This window comes from Lithobates pipiens, unplaced genomic scaffold (genome assembly GCF_037356315.1).
Source record: "Lithobates pipiens isolate NorthernLeopardFrog02 unplaced genomic scaffold, aLitPip1_a1.2 Scaffold_25, whole genome shotgun sequence".
Taxonomy (NCBI): Eukaryota; Metazoa; Chordata; class Amphibia; order Anura; family Ranidae; genus Lithobates; species Lithobates pipiens.
Window position 1 is genome coordinate 56,846,519 of NW_027507787.1, and position 19,069 is coordinate 56,865,587.

Below are 19,069 nucleotides of genomic sequence, written 5' to 3' on the forward strand. Positions count from 1 at the left end.
ATTCCACAAAATATTAAACCTAGGGGTTGAATAATAATTGACCCACACTTTTATGTTTAAAATTTATTAAAATTTAACTGAACAACATAACTTTTTGGTTTGTAAGATTTATGCATCTGTTAATAGATCCTGCTCTTGTTTAAAGTTTGAAGGCTCTAACTTATTTGCATCTTATCAAACCTGCTAAATCTGCAGGGGGTTGAATACTACTTGTAGTCACTGTATAAATAAATCGCAACCTGGCACCTAAGCTGCCACCAGCCCACTCACTATTGATGCCCCAGACATGCAGCACATTAACACTGACTACCGTCCTGCTCCCTCCTCCACACTCAGCGGCGCCGCGCTAAGTGTGTGAAACTGACAAGCAACAGAGAGGAGGATCTGTCAGATTTCAGCTTGATGTCGGGGTGGGCGGGACCCGGCCAGGGTGGGCGGGACCCACCAGATATCAAACACCAGCCAATGGGATCTGGGCGGGCTGCTACGTGTATGTGGACCCGCCTCTTTTAAGCAGCCCAATCGTTGGCTGGTGTTTGATAGCTGCTGAGTCCCGCCCACCCTGGCCGAGTCCCGCCCACCCCGACAGCAAGCTCAAATCCGACAGATCCGCCTCTGTTACTTGTCAGTTTCACACCCCGGCTGGGTCCCGTCCATTCTGACATTAAGCTCAATTCTAACAGCTCCTCTGTTACATTTCAGTGCTCCGTGTGAAACCTACCAGTGCCACCGCCTGCCAGTGCCAACCCAGTGCCACCGCGTGCCAGTGCCAACCAGTGCCACCGCCAATCAGTGTCGCCTGCCAGTTCTGCCTGCCACTGCCAACCAGTGCCACCTGCCTCCGCCAATCAGTGCCACCTGCCAGTGCCAGCCAGTGCCACCTGCCAGCGCCACCTGCTAGTGCCAACCAGTGCCACCGCCAATCAGTGACACCTGCCAGTGCCAACCAGTGCCACCGCCAATCAGTGCCACCTGCTAGTTTCACTGCCAATCGGTGCCACCGGCTAGTGCCAACCAGTGCCACCAACAATCAGTGCAACCTACCAGTGCCACCTGCCAGTGCCGAGTGTCAATGCCAATCAGTGCCACCTGCCAGTGCCACCACCAATCAGTGCAAACCAGTGCCACCTGCCAGTGCCAACTAGTGCCAACCAGTGCCACCTGCCAACACCAACCAGTGCCACCGTCAATCAGTGCCATCTGCCAGTGACAACGAGTGACGCTGCCAACCAGGGCCACCTGTCAATCAGTGCCACGTGCCAGTGCCACCTGCCAGTTCCAAACCAGTGTCACCTGGCAGTTCCACGTGCCTGCCAGTGCCACCTGCCTAAGCCAACCAGTTCCATCTGTTGCCAGCCTCTTTCTGGTCAGCCCATAACCCTGATGTAACAGCGTTACATTGGAGTTATTGACTGGGTGCTCCGTTGTGAGTTAGGGATAGGGGGTAAAAATTACTTACCCTGGGAGCTGACAATCCATACCACTCTAAAAAAAAAAAATGAAAAAAAAAAAAAAAAAAACACAACAACAACTGTCTCCTAACTTTAACTGGCTCCTAAATTCAAAGCAAATTTGTCAACCTATAGAAATGATATATATAACTATATCTCTCTATATATCTATATATTCATTTTAATAATATTGTACAGTACACAAGTATTCATAGACCCTGAGATGTCTCCAAGCAATGAATGAGAAGAGTGGGCAACAACTAGACCTACAGGAGTAACACTTAAAGACTTAACTGTAAAAAAAATAAAAATAAAAAGTTATGAACAGAGGACCATGTAGAAGTCTTACCAAAGCTGGGCACAGAGGCTTGGTACCAGAATGTCCAAGAAACACCAAGCAATCTGGTGGCTTGGGCATTTAAAAGCACAGGAACAGTTTTGTCCTTTACAGTGTAAGTTAGAGCAAGGAGTTGTCTTATACTGAGCGGTGGTGCACTTGAAAGCATAATGTCCCTCATAAGACCAGAGCATAGGACAAATAGGGAGTCCGTCTACCTGAGAGAAGCTGTTCAATAGTGTTAGAAGGTAGACTTTGATAGCTCAGACTACATGCAGGCAATAAGGAGCAGTTTCCTCTGGGTTCTTTGGAGCATCGCACAAAGATGGAATGATGATGTCTTTATTGAAGTGGAAGACTGATATCACCTTGAAAACAAAAGATGGTCTAGGGCACAAGACTACCTGGCCTTTGTGAAGAAAAAGGGATGGCTCGTTACAAGAGAGCCACAAGCTCAAAAGACACATCCGACAGAGGTGAGGGTAATCAAAAAGGACACTTTGCAAGAGAGGTAATCAAAGAATATGCCTGCTGGGTTCAAAGCATGGTTTATACAGGGCTGAGGGAAGATGAGGTTCCCAGGAAACACAGGGTGTTGTAAGGGAGGCCTGAGTCGAAACAACATTTTGGGAGAGCATGGACATATGTTTTTGAAAAAGAACAGAACAGACAAAACTGAAACCTGTCCTTTCAGAGTGCTTAGGGCCAAGTTCTGGATCCCTTGGTGTCCAACAACCTGGGTTTCAACAGTCATGCTAATAAAGTTAGTGGCTGAGAAGCAGGATAGAATAAATAGCCCTGAAACAACTTGCCTGGCCTGTTGGAAAGGTCATCTCCTAGCAGTTACAATACATCTGTGTACCAGGTTCTTCTGAGCCAGTTTGGTGTAATGAGAATTACCAACTTCCCCTATAGCTTTAGTCTCAGTAGATAAAAGGTAGAATTCGCACTGGAGGGAAGGCATAGATTTGCCTGAACTGATCAGAGAATTGTGAAGGAATCCATTGTCAGTGCCAGAAGATCCTTGGTCCTGGCGACAAACAGAGGAAGCTTGTTCTTGAATCTGGAGGCCAGGATATCCATATCCAGGGTCTGCCGACTCATATCAAGGTTGAAGATGTCAGGTGAAAGGCCCATTTCACTTCATCAAAAGGTGATAATGGCGGAGGTAATCTGCCTTTCACGTGCTCAATCTTGGGACAGCAGAGCTTACTGGACAAAGTCTCTATCCATGAGATGCTCTGGCTCGTTTCCTTCAGGGCTGCATTCTTCCTAGTGCCTGGTCTTAGTGGTTGATGTAGGTCACAGCCGTAGCATTGTCTGATTGGGTGGTGTTGTAGAAGGAGGATCCAGTGTTGTAGAGACATCTTTATTGCTCTTAACTTCAGGATGTGGTTGGGAAGCTTGTTTTCCACCAACAACTAGTTTTCCTGGACTGTGAGGGGCTAGAACACTCTTTCACTGTTTGAAAGACTGGCATTGATTGATATCACTTTGCAACGATAAGGTAAAAGGAAAAAAATTGCCAAGGCTGGGCTGGAGAACTACCAAGGTAGTAAATTCCTTGCTTAGGTAAACAGGAGTACGAGTAGGTAGAGAAAAGGAGCATGATTGTTGCAGGTCAACAAGGTGTTGTGCTTTAGAGGTTCCAAATTAAATAATGGAACAGTCTTGAAGGAGACTACCATGAGGCATTTATGGACAATCTCACTGAGGGATGGGGATTTGACCTTAATTCCTGGGCGAGAGCTCAAAGAGAGCATTTTCTTCTCTAGAAGAAAAACCTCTTTATACAAGAGGTTTTCAGGATCAGACCAGAATATTCCAGTAGAGAAGGTGGAAAAGCAACTTTTTAAAAATTGATCACTCAGCCGCAAGCTTGGAGAATCTGACTTTCCTGTGGACATTTTCAGATAGCTGGAAGGGAGAAATGTACTTCAGGAGAAAGTTATCTAGGACTTTTGTGAATACTCGGAGCAAAGGATAGGCCAAAAGGCTGTGCAACAAACCGTAAGTGATGGTCTCCTACTGCACAATGTAAAAAGCACTAATGAGGTGGAAAAATGGGAACATACAGATAGGCATCTTGGATGTACTCCTCTGGTTTCAAAGAGGGCAATAACAGACCTTGTGGATTCCATTTTAAAATGTAAAAGGTATGTGTTGAGGGATTTTAGGTTAATAAATAGAATAACCTGGAGGGTTTTGGTATTGTGAACAGGTTTGGTTAGAATAGTTTGAAGTCATCTTGTGAGGATACTGGCACAACTACTCCCTTGGACAAGAGGAGGTTCAAGGCATTCTGCAAATCTGACTGTTTTTGGGAAGATTTTAGTCAACTTAAGAAAGAAAACGGTGAAGGTGTGGCGGTTTCAACACGGTTTTAAACCACCAACTGAACCTACAGGTCTAGGACAGAGAGAAGAAAACTGTAAACAGACATCCCCCATTCTTAGAAGTAAAGGCATCCGTTAATTGGGAAGAGGGCATTGGGGAAGACTTGGCAAACTGAGGGCCAAGTCTTAAGCTGAAAAGGATAGACAGAACTAAAGTTTTAATGTTGAAGTCTGAAGGCTTCTAAAAGTTTGCACTGTAAAGTGAATATATTGCAAACAAAGTCCCAGTTTTAACAACAACAGTCAAAGACAGAGTGACTCTGCTTTACATGTGCATGACACTGGCCTTTTAAATAGGGCCCAGGTTTAAAATCTTCAAGGTAAGCATACCCCTGAATGGGTCTCCAGGGTCTGGGCTCCATAAGGATGGACCACAGCCATGGAGTGGTATAGCATCCTGAAGATAAGGTCACATGTTACGCAAAGTGCTGAGGTGAGCAACCTTGCAGCATAACAGTGCCCAAAACAACAATTCAGGCTGTTCTCAAGTTGCACCAATCTAGATGCAATGCTTCTATTGCTATATTACAAGAAAGTCAAGAGCTGAATGAATATCTATTTGAAGAATCCTGAAGATAAAATAAACTATTTAAGAGTGCATTCTCCATAAGGGAGAAGATGTCCATCACCTCAGGACACTAGCAAAAATTAGGACTAATGGAATGGGGTAGGAATACAGTAAAGGCACCCAGGGGACGTTGCACGTAACCAAGGGTCTATAAATACTTACATTTTTTTTTTTTTTAAGGCGCAACTTAATAAATGTTCATAAAACTATAAATATGCATTTGCTGGAAATGGACATGCACACCAACATTCAACATAAAACAGATAAACAGATTCAACACAAAACTACATAAAATGCATCTTAATGCATTTAAGGATGATCTGGCACACACCATGGCAGGCCTGAAACACCACAGCGTATATACATAAACTCCCACATCTTCAAGCGTGTTCTGATATAGAGCCCGCTACAGGTAAGGTCTCATCCAGAACAGCTGCTTGGCTCATAGTTGTCGTGGAGGGGGAGGGAATTAGAGCATTCCTGTAGCTTTTGCCATTGGCCATGGCTCTAACCATTGACTCTGAGATAAAGAATGATGTGGTCCACGGCACCAAAAGCAATTGGCCTCCATCCCAAATTTGAATTAAAAAAGAGAACGTTTTGTCGGCGGGAATTTAAATGAGGCCAATCACTGTATAGAGTAAACATGTGGGATATAACACACAGTATTGCTTGTATGGGCTCCAACAAAAAAGAGGGAGTTATTAGGGACATTGAATGAGAGATGTATACTAAAGAGCAGTCTTGGCAAAGAACATTTAATTATACCTTGTAAAATCATGTACAGCATACTGAATGACACAAAAAAAAGAATCGCATAAATGCAGGGCATGCAAAAAACCACATATAAATATTGACGCCATGGTAGTTGGCATATCATGGGGTAAAGACAAGTCCTGCACAACATGGGCCACAGGAAGGGCTGGACGGTGTTGGAAAATCCAGAGTAAAACAATGTAAGAGACAAATTCATCTGTATGGACATCATGCGTCTATGAAAGTCTGATGCGTTTCATTGGGGTATACCAACTCTTCAGGTGCAAATGCAATAGTGATCTATAAAGGGTCCCCCTCAAAATAAATACCAGACCCTTATCCGAGCACGCAACTTGGAAGGCCACAGGAGGAGGCCGGGGTCTGGGGGTCACCTTGTTAAAGGGGGCTTCCAGATTCCGATAAACACCCCGCCCGCAGACCCTCACAACCACCGGCCAGGATTGTGGGGATGAGGTCCTTGTCCACATCAACATGGGGACAAGGTACTATGGGGGGGACCCCAAAGCACCCTTCCAATGTTGAGGGCACGTGGCCTGGTACGGTTCAGGAGGGGGGGTGCTCTCTCATCCCCCGCTCTTTTCCTGCGGCCTGCCAGGTTGTGTGCTCGGATAAGGGTCTTGTATGGATTTTGAGGGGGACCCCCATGCCATTTTATTTACATTTTTTGTCGCTTTCACCCCCGCTAGCGGCCAAAAAAGGGTCAAAAGCTCTGGCAAAGCAGCACTGCCCACTGATTTCAATGGGCAGGGGTGCTTTAGGAGCGATGTATACACCGCTCCTAAAGCGCCTCAAAGAGGCTGCTTGCAGGACTTTGTTTTGACGTTCTGCCAGCACACCGCTCAAGTGTGAAAGCCCAAGGGCTTTCAAGCTGGAGTGACAGGACAGGCACTTTGTAGGCGCTATTTTTAGCGTTATATCGCCTGTAAAGTCTCTTGATGTGAAAGGGGTCTACTGTATACAGTGCCAAAAGGAGTATTCCTTGAACTTTTCCACATTTTGTCATGTTACAACCAAAAAAAGGTAAATGTATTTTATTGGGATTTTATGCGATAGACCAACACAATGCGACACATAATTGTGAAGTGGAAGGAAAATGATAAATGGTTTTCAAAAATTTTTACAAATAAATGTGAAAAGCGTGGTGTGCATTTGTATTCAGCCCCCCCCCCCCCGAATCATTACTTTGTAGAACCACCTTTCTCTGCAATTACAGCTGCAAGTCTTTTTGGGGATGTCGCTAACAGCTTTGCATCTGTAGAGAGTGACATTCTTGCCCATTCATCCTTGCAAAATAGCTCAAGCTCTGTCAGATTGGATGGAGAGTGTCTGAAGAGCAATTTTCAAGTTTTGCCAAAAAGTCTCAATTAGATTACGGTCAGGACTCTGACTGAGCCATTATAACATGTGAATATGCTTTGATCAAAACCATTCCATTGTAGCTCTGGCTGTATGTTTAGGGTCTCAAGTCGTTTGCAGACAAACAGGTTTTCTTCTAAGATTGCCCTGTATTCGGCTCCATCCATCTTCCCATCAACTGACGAGGTTCCTTGTCCTTGCTGAAGAAAAGCATCCCCACAACATAATGCTGCCACCCCCATGTTTCACAGTGGAGATGTGTTCAGGGTGATATGCAATGTTAGTTTTCTGCCACACAGCGTTTTGTTTTTAGGTAAAAAGTAACATTTTGGTCTCATCTGACCAGAGCACCTTCTTCCACATGTTTTCCATGTCCCCCACGTGGTTTCTCCCAAACGGCAAACGGGAATTCTTATGGCTTTCTTGCAACAATGGCTTTCTTCTTGCCACTCTTCAAGGCCAGATTTGTGGAGTGCACTACTAGTAGTTGTCTTGTGGACAGATTCTCCCACCTAAACTGTGGATCTCTGCAGTTCCTCCAGAGTTACCATGGGCCTCTTGGCTGCTTCTCCGATTAATGCTCTCCTTGCCTGGCCTGTCAGTTTAGGTGGACAGCCACATCTTGGTAGGTCTGCAGTTGTGCAATATTCTTTGCATTTTCGGATGATGAATTGAACAGTGCTCCATGGGAAATTCAAAGCCTGGGATATTTTCTTTACAATCTAACCCCTTTTAAACCTCTCCACAACGTTATCCCTGACCTGTCTGGTGTGTTCCTTGGCCTTTGCGATGCGGTTTGTTCACTAAGGTTCTCTAACGAACCTATGAGGGCTTCACAGAACAGCTGCTCTTCTACTGCGATTAACATATAGGGGTGGATTCTAGGACTTCTGAAGGCAATTGGTTCCACTAGTTTTTAGTTAGGGGTATCAGAGTAAAGGGGCTGAATACAAATGAAGGCCACACTTTTCAGATATTACTAAAAAATTTGGAAAACCATTTATCATTTTCCTTCAACTTCACAATTATGTGGCACTTTGTGTTGGTCTATCACATGCAATTTCAATGAAAGCAATTACGTTTTTGGTTGTAACATGACAAAAGGTGGAAAATTTCAAGGGGTATGAATACTTTTTCAAGGCACTGTATGTACTTGTGTAGACTTTACTTCCCTGTAAACTTAAGTTTTGCTTGACCCGCTGCTGGAACCAGGGGATGCACACATGTTTTCTGTCAGAGATACTTCAAAGTGGTCAGAACATTTGGTGGTGTGTAGCTCCTGGTGTTATCTTGCTGCAAAACCTTCCCTTTTGGTCTTTATCTGCCATCTATGGTCACTTTTGGCGCAAGGTTTTCTGATGCAGCAAAGCATTCAGATGACCCAGCAGTGCTTGGTCCCTCTGTTTTTAGGAGATACAGAAGGCATTGTACGTCCTAAACAACCAGCATCCCCTGAGGAAGCCTGCTACATGGGTGAAACATGTTGAGAAGTCCATCATATATTGCTGTGTTGTTAAAGTAATAAACTAAATGTACTAGCCATCATTTGTATCTCTTTTTCATTCTTCCCATTTATGAATGAAATTTTATTCTGTTTAAAATAAAAGGAATATTTTATACATTATATTTGATATTTTTTCAAATTTATCTGCACCTATAAAGTCCCAATCTTTATGCATCTCCATTATCTATTTCTGGGATGTGGTGCCAACGATTGAGCTGGCATGCTCATAATAACTCGCTTGTCCAGTGGATTTTTTTTTTATCCTTTAACGGTTTCCAGCTGTCTAATTAATATATTACTCTGGAGAGAGCTATCTTTGCCTTTGGGCAAAACATGAGCATACTGTCTTAATACTCACCTTAAAGCTACTTTGTGTTCTTTGTCTTCAGTTAGGCTTGTTCCTGAGCTGGTGGTGGTTAGATCATCTCTATACTACATTTTTTTTTTTTTACAATGGAACAGAGCACATAATTTATATTATACAAATATATGTGGTCTGTGCCCCCAGTAGGGAGATTCGTCCTGTTGACCACTGAATGTGAGTGTAAAAGAAAATCTCAAATTTTGGTTGACATCAGCACAGTAAGAGGGGAAATTTTCCCATGGGGACACCCTGGAATTCACTCACTTTGGATTTTCTCTCACTTCCTGTTTTGGTTTTGAGACAGGAAGTGAAGGGAAACCCACCCCTGCCATCACAGATGGTTTAAAAAAAAAAAAAAAACACAAGCCTGACAGGGGTTAAAAATCCTTTCATATTTTACCAAAAGAAGAAAAAAAAAAAAAAAATTTTGACTTTAGTTACACTTTAACCACTTTCAGACCGGACCATTTTGCTGGTAAATGACCAGAGGTCTTTTTACACTTTGGCACTGCGCTGCTTTAACTGGTAATTGCGCGGTCATGCAATGTTGTACCCAAACAAAATTTGCGTCCTTTTCTTCCCACAAATAGAGCTTTCTTTTGATGGTATTTGTTTGCCTCTGCGATTTTTATTTTTTGCGATATAAACGTAAAAAGACCGCAAATTTTGAAAAAAAATGATATTTTCTACTTTTTGTTATTAGAAAAATCCAATAAACTCAATTTTAGTCATACATTTAGGCCAAAATGTATTCAGCCACATGTCTTTGGTAAAAAAAAAGTCAATAATTGTATATTTATTGGTTTGCGCAAAAGTTGTCACATCTACAAACTAAGGTACGTTTTCTGGAATTTACGCAGCTTTTAGTTTACGACTGCCTATCTCATTTCTTGAGGTGCTAAAATGGCAGGGCAGTACAAAACCCCCCCAAATGACCCCATTTTGGAAAGTAGACCCCCTAAGGAAATTGATAAGAGGCATGTTGAGCCCATTGAATATTTTATTTTTTTGCCTCAAGCGATTGAATAATGACAAAAAAAAAATTTTTTTTTTTTTTTTTACACAAAGTTGTCACTAAATGATATATTGCTCACACATGCTATGGGCGTATGTGAAATGACACCCCAAAATAAATTCTGCTGCTTCTCCTGAGTACGGGGATACCACATATGTGGGACTTTTTGGGAGCCTAGCCGCGTACGGGGCCCCGAAAACCAAGCACCGCCTTCAGGCTTTCTAAGGGCGTAATTTTTTGATTTCACTCCTCACTACCTATTACAGTTTTGAAGGCCATAAAATGCCAAGATGGCACAAAACCCCCACAAATGACCCCATTTTAGAAAGTAGACACCCCAAGCTATTTGCTGAGAGGCATGTTGAGTCCATGGAATATTTTATATTTTGCCACAAGTTGCGGGAAAATTACAAACTTTTTTTTTTTTTTATTTTTTTTTTTTCACAAAGTTGTCACTAAATGATATATTGCTCACGCATGCCATGGGCATATGTGAAATGACACCCCAAAATAAATTCTGCTGCTTCTCCTGAGTATGGGGATACCACATATGTGGGACTTTTTGGGAGCCTAGCCGCGTACGGGGCCCCGAAAACCAAGCACCGCCTTCAGGCTTTCTAAGGGCGTTACAGTTTTGAAGGCCATAAAATGCCAAGATGGCACAAACCCCCCCCAAATGACCCCATTTTGGAAAGTAGACACCCCTAAATTTAGGGGTACACTAGTGAGACTAGGTAATAAATGGCGGGTGCCCTGAAACTATAAAAAAATAACTAACCAACCAGCGTCACCTGTAACAGTTATATGGTGATCACTGGTGAAAGGGTTAACTAGGGGGCAATTAGGGGGCTTTATGCGGTAATATATGGGGGTCCCTGGCGCTATAAAAAGCTGCAGCGAACCTAAATACCTACCTGCCTAACTAGCGTCACCTGTGACACTAATACAGCGATCAGAAAAACGATCGCTTATTAGGCTGGGTTCACACTGGAGCGATGCGGGAACGCCACGAATGCGCGGCGGGTTCCCGCATCGCATGCCTCCCGGCGGCAGTTCACACTGCCCTATGCGAACTGCTGGGAGTGTCAGTGAAATGTTACTGACACCCCCAGATCAGTTCGCATATCGCAGTGCGATCTGCAAACTCGGATCGCATGGTGTGAACACCCATGCGATCCGATTCTGCTGCGGGCCAAAAAAAGGGTCCCGTGCGAATTTGCGGCGGGTGCGGCGGGTGCGGTGAATGGCTGAACTCGAATCGCACAGAGATCGGATGTGATTTGCACTGCAGTGCGGTGCGAATCACATCCGTTCTCATAAACCGCTGCAATGTGAACCCAGCCTTAGTGACACTGGCGACGGGGGGTGATCACGGGGTTAAACCTTTATTGGGGGGGTTAGGGGGGTACCTTAGAACTAAAGGGGGCTAACCCTAACTGCCCTAACAGTTATTAGTCACAAATGACACCCGCCGGGTGATCAGGGGGTTAAACCTTTATTAGGTAATAAATGGCGGGTGCCCTGAAACTATAAAAAAAATAACTAACCAACCAGCGTCACCTGTAACAGTTATATGGTGATCACTGGTGAAAGGGTTAACTAGGGGGCAATCAGGGGGCTTTATGCGGTAGTATATGGGGGTCCCTGGCGCTATAAAAAGCTGCGGCGAACCTAAATACCTACCTGCCTAACTAGCGTCACCTGTGACACTAATACGGCGATCAGAAAAATGATCGCTTATTAGGCTGGGTTCACACTGGAGCGATGCGGAAACGCCGCGAATCCGCGGCGGGTTCCCGCATCGCATGCCTCCCGGCGGCAGTTCACACTGCCCTATGCGAACTGCTGGGAGTGTCAGTGAAATGTTACTGACACCCCCAGATCAGTTCGCATATCGCAGTGCAATCTGCAAACTCGGATCGCATGGTGTGAACACCCATGCGATCCGATTCTGCTGCGGGCCAAAAAAAGGGTCCCGTGCGAATTTGCGGCGGGTGCGGCGGGTATGGCGAGTGCGGCGAATGGCTGAACTCGAATCGCACAGAGATCGGATGTGATTTGCACTGCAGTGCGGTGCGAATCACATTCGTTCTCATAAACCGCTGCAATGTGAACCCAGCCTTAGTGACACTGGCGACGGGGGGTGATCACGGGGTTAAACCTTTATTGGGGGGGTTAGGGGGGTACATTAGAACTAAAGGGGGCTAACTCTAACTGCCCTAACAGTTATTACAGTCACAAATGACACCAATGCAAAAAAAAAAAAAAAAAAAAAAAAAAGACATTGGTGTCACTGTGACTGGGGGGCAGGGGTAATTGGGGGGGTGATCGGGGGGTAAAGGGGGGGTGTGAGTGTGCCTGGCATGTTCTACTGTGTGTGTGAGTGTTGGTGCAACTTACTGATCCGCTCTCCTCCGTGTCGGAACGAAAAATACCGACACGGAGGAGAGAATACATCACTTCCTCTCCTGTGTTTACATTACAGGAGAGGAAGTGATGTCACCGGGGATTTCTATTCGTCGGGAGTGATCGCGAGGGGGTGGCCATGAATGAATGGCCGTCCCCTCGTCCGGGATCGCTCCCGAACGAATACCGACCGCCGCAGGCACCGGGCGGGGGCCCGATCGGGCCCCCGACCCGCGGGAGGCAAGGGACGTACATGTATGTCCTTATGCCTGCCCGTGCCATTGTACCGACGTACATCGGCGTGCGGCGGTCGGCAACTGGTTAAGGTTTCATCTCCATATTAGGATTTATAATCCGTGTGTCGTAAATCCACTTGTGAACCTGTCTGCGCATTTTAAGATCCTTAACCAGCCTCCGTTGCACCTGCAATAATTTTTCTGATGGCCTTGTTTATACCATTTGTGCCAAGATGCGTTTTTCTGCACATTACCACACATGTATGATGTGAACAGGTAACACCAAAAAAAAAAAAAAAAATGTTTTCTATGCGCCCTGTTCACACCATACATGTGTGGCGATGTGCAGAAAGCACAGACCATGGGACATTCCTCAAGAATCAGGTACAGGTTGTTCTGAGCAAGGATGAAGTCTGGACAGAAAGGTTATTTACTATGAGCTGGGCTTTGTAGATGTAGGTTCTGATTTTGGCAGCAAAGAACAATAAACTTTGATCAGGGCAAAGGCTGTGGAAACAGTTCTTCTCAAGGGGTTCATTACTTATTTGTTTAATCCAACACTTCCTTACTTAATATCTAAGGAATGAAAGCCTTCCATGCTAGGACTTTAAAAAACAAAACCATGAGGAATTCAATTTGATGGTTGAACCTGCTATACAAGAACCTGATACCCCAACTCAAGCTCATACCGAGCATCTGAGAGCTGAGGTTTCCTTGCCAACAGGTCTGCAATGTTCATTACATGGAAAGTGAGCAACAAGCATGTCACCTGCATTGCAAACAAATCTATTAATACAACCTGCACTATTCTTTTGATCTATTGATTGAGCATGAAGAAAAGACCATAAGTAAATCACTGGGTGGAGTTTATTACCATCTTATATAGAAAACATTTAAGGGCTTGCTTAAACTTGATTGGAGGGGTGGTAAAAACCCCACAGTTGACCCATGTTTCGGGGTCACAATACTTTGCCCCATCACATTCGGTGGGCAGTACCGCAATCCGTTCGAATAAATAGGACCGCACTGCAGCCACACACGTGCGTGGTATTTAGAAGATTGCATAGCCTCTTCACTGTTTGAAGAGCAACCCCAACACGGATTGTGCGTCAAACAGCAAGGCAAATGTAAACGAGGCCCAAGTAGAAAATATAACAATGATGGAGACTTGTATGCAATTGTACACCAGTGTAAATACATCTATGTATAAATCAAAATACTGTGCAGTTTCAGATGATTAAAAAAAAAAAAAAATTCTAAAATCAAAGCCTACAGCAACGTTCACACCTTTGAGGTTCCTTACTTTGAGCGATCATGTGCATTGCTTTATGGAAGCCTATTCCTTTGAATGGGTTCTATAGCACATTAAAACACAACAAAAACAGTGTGCAGCCTTTTTTTTTGGAAGGTTAGCATACGATAGTACACAGCACTTTGCTACCGCGTGTTGTGGTGCTCCATAACAGGTATGTTGGGCAGGTGCGTTGAGCTGCCATTAAAGTTGAACTCAAGGAATACAGTCACTGTGTACAATGTGCTGAATCACTAAGGATTAGGGCCAATGAAATGCATGCCACCTCATGGATTTTTCATTTACAATTTGGCTTTTTTACTGAGCACTGGGAACGTAGCTGTCACTACATTTCTGGCACTGCAGGGTTGGATGCAGCTGCTCTGCCCTCCCCTCCCTTCCACCAGTCCAATAACAGTGCTTTGTATTATGTGAACTCACACACACAAAAAAAGTCTTCTGCAAATGAATAGTGCAGAGGAGAGGGGAGGGGCTGGCAGACCTGCTGCTGTATGAGAGCAGCGTTTCTCCTGCCAAGGCCCTGGGTGTGCAGCGATAGCTCCAAAAAACGGTCAGTTGTGAATAAAAGAAGTCCACTAGCTGGAAAGCACCTTGTTGGACTTAACTCAAAGTATGCCATCACACTTTACATGATTGAAGTGATTGAATTCCTGGAGCTCAGCTTTAAGAATTAATAGCACTGCAACACATAACCATGCAATATACCGTGAACAGATTCAGTTCTGTGAATACAATTCCAGAACTGATCTTAACCTTTTATTTTCAAGCACTTCTTCACAACATCAAACGAGTATGAGTTATCCAATGCTGGAATGTGCAATACTAACATAGTACAATCAGTCTACCCACATGCACTGTCAGAATAGGCAATATGTCCAATGTGAAAATGTGGATAAAAGCAGAGTAAAGATGTTAAAAAAAAAAAACAATTAATCAGATAACTGATCTTTACAGTGTCTGCAAGAGTACCACCTATCTGCAATGGCTGAAAGGGTCAAGCGAGAAGTTTGCTGCAACTATAATTGTTAATGAAGTAGAACTACATATACACAAACAGCATCAGAAAAATTAGTAATGGAATCAGAAAATTTTAAAAAGGACACAGAAAAGGAATTGCAATATATTTGAAATAAATATGAAACCAAGGAGGAAACAGAATGAGATACAGAGAAAGAACAAATAGATCAATAGAAAAAGACAATTCAAGAAACACAACACCAATGACAAAAACTACAAGAATCATGCAACCTTGGAAAGAAAAATGGAAATGTTACAATACCTTTTTCATGCTGGTCCCAACATAACTTTTTGCTTCCTCTTTAAATTGTGGCAATCTGCAATAAAAGTTCATGAGATAATACAAACAATGCATATACTATACTTGTATAAAATATAATTATATGCAGATTATAGATGGGTATGTTTATAATGCCATGCAACTTTTACACAGGTTTTGCAAATTTTTCCCAGTAAAACCCAATTAGAAAATATGTGAATTTTGGGTAAAGGTAATGTGAATCTTGTGTGAAAACATTTATAAAACAGATCCCTTATAGCTCTTTTCCGTGCTTCAATCACTGCTAATTAAAAACCCATCTAAAGGGGAAATAGAGAAATATCAGATTCTAGCAATGTCAGCCTGGCATTTTGCATGAGTGAGAACACCACTTAAATTATGAGTTGGAGCTTGTGGTCGTGACACCCAGAGATAATTGAGTTTTGAAGGTCAGTGTTTTGCAGTTGCAATTTAAAATTTTCACCTGCCTGATTTGTAATGACATATAATTAAAGCAAAACATGATTTCCTGAATGTCAGATCTAATTTATTTAGTTCCCCAGTTCCTATCACAACAAAAGGAACTATTAGTACTTCACTATCAATTGCACAACATATATGGAGAACCTAATGCATGCTGGGCCAAACGAGACAAATTGAATAGTAGTAAAAGTGTAGCCGGGGAAGGTAGCCATTTTTTTGCATCCAATCAGTGTTACGTTTATCAAAAGATGCTAGTGACATCACTAAGGCATGCCACAGTTCTATAGTACTGTCAGTCTCTCCTAATGTAAGGATGCAGTCAAATGGCTGTCACCCATTGTGTATAGTTGGGAAAACACTTTAAAGACAGAGGCTAAAGCTCGCCACACACATAGAAATAGCCAACAGATTCCTCCATACACGGTACACAGTATGGATGGATACATTTCCAGCTGCCACAAAAAGTAAATTTTAGCTGGTTCCTGAAGATTTGCTCAGTGTATGACCAGCCTTAGTGTGCCTGGAATAAACAGTTAACTCCAATGAATGGATTGAAAGCAAATACTATACAAAATTAAACCTGGCCATAGATGAATTGAAATTTGGCCGGTCTTTTTAATAGATCGAAGGCCGTTCCCACCAACAGATGTCGATCCAACGATCGACATTTGTCAAATGGGGCCGTTTCATTTGACCATGGCAGTGAAGACAATCTACTGTCAGAATACAATAACACAGTGGTGATGATTCCTCCCCTCCACCTCGCTTGTGTGGATGAGGGGATTCCGTTTTTTGATCAGCACCATGCAGTAAATGCTTTGGTGTAAAAAAAAATTTGAAAAAAAAGAAAAGCTAATTTTTAGGGGCTAAAGGTCCACTCTATTTACTCCAACCTTTTTTGGTGGAAAAAATAGCTTTCTGAAGCCTTTGCTATGTAACTTTTCCTATATCCTCATATTCCAGCTTCCAAAGCCGGCAAAGGTCTGACTGGCAGCTATAGCAATCTTCTTGGTACTGGCATCTTGATAAATCACGGTTTTTAAACACGAGAAAAAAATGAGCATATATGGGGTTTTTTTTTTTTTTTGGGGAATGTCTGATGTATTACAAAGAGGTATTCAAAAGGAGTTCCAACATCCTGAACAGACATAATGAGGGTGGCCTGATGTAGAACAACTGTGCCTAAAAGAAAAACTGAAGTCCTAAGCGGGTAGACTGTCCTCCTTGTATACTATTCAATTAATAATGACCCTGTTATCAGCGGGTTTTAAACTCACGACAGTGAGAAAGAAATGCCTTGTAATAGGGCGGAAGAACATGAATCTTGGAGAAAATCTACCAAATACTTTGCTTTGATGGGTTCCAAAAAATTCTGGTATATTTTCTCAAAAGTCCAAATATAAATCACGTTCCGTTTCAAGTTTATTGATCATTCTATATATATATATATATATAAAAATTTATTTAAGTGAGCACTAAATAAAAAGGTTGTGTCCAATGCCCCCAACATGACTGTATTGTTGTACTTTGTCCTCTGAGATACCAGCTTTATTATTCACAAAGTAGTAAGTTGACAACTCACGTGTACGATATAGATGGCCAGCGTGATGCAGCTGGTGACTGTTTAGTTTGCTGGGTCACGCAAGATGCCACATAAAGCTTTGCTTAACAAATTTCTAATGACCGGTTGACAGCCACGCAAATTTTTCTATGTATAACATATCGACCTAGCAGACTCTCCTTTTCCTAAAAGAACCACTTGTTTTTTTTGTAATGTTGTGTAAGCAACATAATAGGGCCTTAAAACTATAAGTGTTGTGCACATTGTGATGACAATATGAAAATACAAAGGGATTTCAGTACATCTTCTTTAAAGACCTATTATTTAAAAAGGGACACAGAGACTTTGCCCATTCAGGGCAGAATGGACATGTCTCCCGATAGCCCAACTTCTTAAGGTCACATTCCCTAGTCCAACGTTTCTCAACTCCAGTCCTCAAGTACCCCCAACAGGTCATGTTTTCAGGATTTTTCTCAGATGAAACAGCTGTGGTCATAACTAAAGCAGTGAAACTGATCAAATCACCTGTAAAAACATGCCCTGTTGGACTGTAGTTGAGAAACATTGCCCTAGCCTACTTCCCGCTACAAGAGTCCAACCCTGAGCTCTGGTAACAGATTTTACCTTGGGTGGCATTGCTGGTCCCATTCCATGAGTTTGAGTCTGGTTATTCGCACATGCTCCCCCCCATATCCAGAAAACCTGCATCACCAGCGCAACAAATAAAGTGCTTCAAAGAATTTAGTAGGTGGCAGATTGTGGATTGGCAAGTTTACCCTACCCTGCAGGTGGGGGGTCCATTTGTCATATCTGCAGCCCATTTAAATGATTATATCATAATATACAGCATTTTTATAGCACCAACAGTATGAGTAATGCTTTACACATTTTCCCGTGCTCAATCAGTAACTAGGGTCTACATGCTATGTGTTAATCTGGCATATAAAAAAAAATAAAAAATAAAAAAAAATAAAAAAAAAACAACATACTTTTTGCTCTGGTGGTATTTAAGTCTTACAGGCCACAGTAACACATTTTACATGTCCTAATTTGCATGGTCAATGTGTCAATAGGCTTTATGTGGCTAATTATTTATGTTTTAAAATCCACAGGTCACAAATTAAAAGATGGACTTTGACATAATTTTATGGGACCTAATCATCTGGAGATGAGCCGCCAAACAATGAACTTGTAGTTAACGGCATATCCTCAAGGTCCTGACTATTATATTTATCTTTTTTTTGACCACTTTCCAGAAAGACTACTGCCACATCCTGCCCTGTGGACCCCAAATAAGTATAGAATATGTCAGTCCTCAGGGGGCCGTGTCAGCAAGGCACAGGCAAACACAAGAGGGTTTACCTTGAGAAGAGCAGCTGCACCATGTCGACAAGAGTATGCTCTGCAGATTTTCTCAATAACTCTGCGAAGACAAAAACAAATAACACAGGTGTCATTACGTGGTGTGATATTATCAAGAGGCTTCAGCAAGCAGTCTCCCCTCCATTCCTTGTTTACAAAGGATTACAGCAAATTTATTAAAACCAGGCCCAGTCCTCAACCCCTGGTCTAGTAGTGCTCCATGCCAGGAAACACTAGATGGTGCTGTGGAGCTTATTATGTAGAACAGAGAAATATATAATCCCCAAAAAAGAAAAAAACAGGCTCACATACACAGCATTCGAAATCTCAGTGTTCGAGAACTCATGGAAGAATTAGTAAAGGTTTGAGTGCATTATAGCTAACTACTGACTATTTGATGTGCAGTTATGAAACGACATCAACTATATGAAATGCACAACAAAGTACTAAAAGTAATATTGTTATTATACAGGATTAATATAGCGCCAAGCGAAAACCCTTTACAATATATATATGGGGACAGTACTATAAAAATACAGAAGGAATAGGAGGCCCTGCTCATAGAGCTTACAATCTAAAGGAGTAATCTAAAGTAACAATTTCTTTTTATTAAAGCAGAGATGTGTATTTATACAAGCAATATCTGTAGGCTATTAGAATCATAA

General features: G+C 42.7%; 1 protein-coding gene across 12 annotated transcripts in view; it reads right to left on the bottom strand.

The window, feature by feature from the left end:
• GBF1 (golgi brefeldin A resistant guanine nucleotide exchange factor 1) overlaps positions 1 to 19,069 on the bottom strand; it is a 323,893-nt gene that overhangs the window by 163,088 nt on the left and 141,736 nt on the right. For all 12 annotated transcript variants that reach the window (XM_077454491.1, XM_077454487.1, XM_077454489.1 and 9 more), the window contains exons 7-8: positions 18,405 to 18,465; positions 15,002 to 15,056 (exon numbers count right to left, since the gene is read on the bottom strand). In XM_077454491.1, coding sequence (XP_077310617.1) covers positions 15,002 to 15,056; positions 18,405 to 18,465 — 116 coding nt within the window. The remainder of the gene's footprint in view (positions 1 to 15,001; positions 15,057 to 18,404; positions 18,466 to 19,069) is intronic.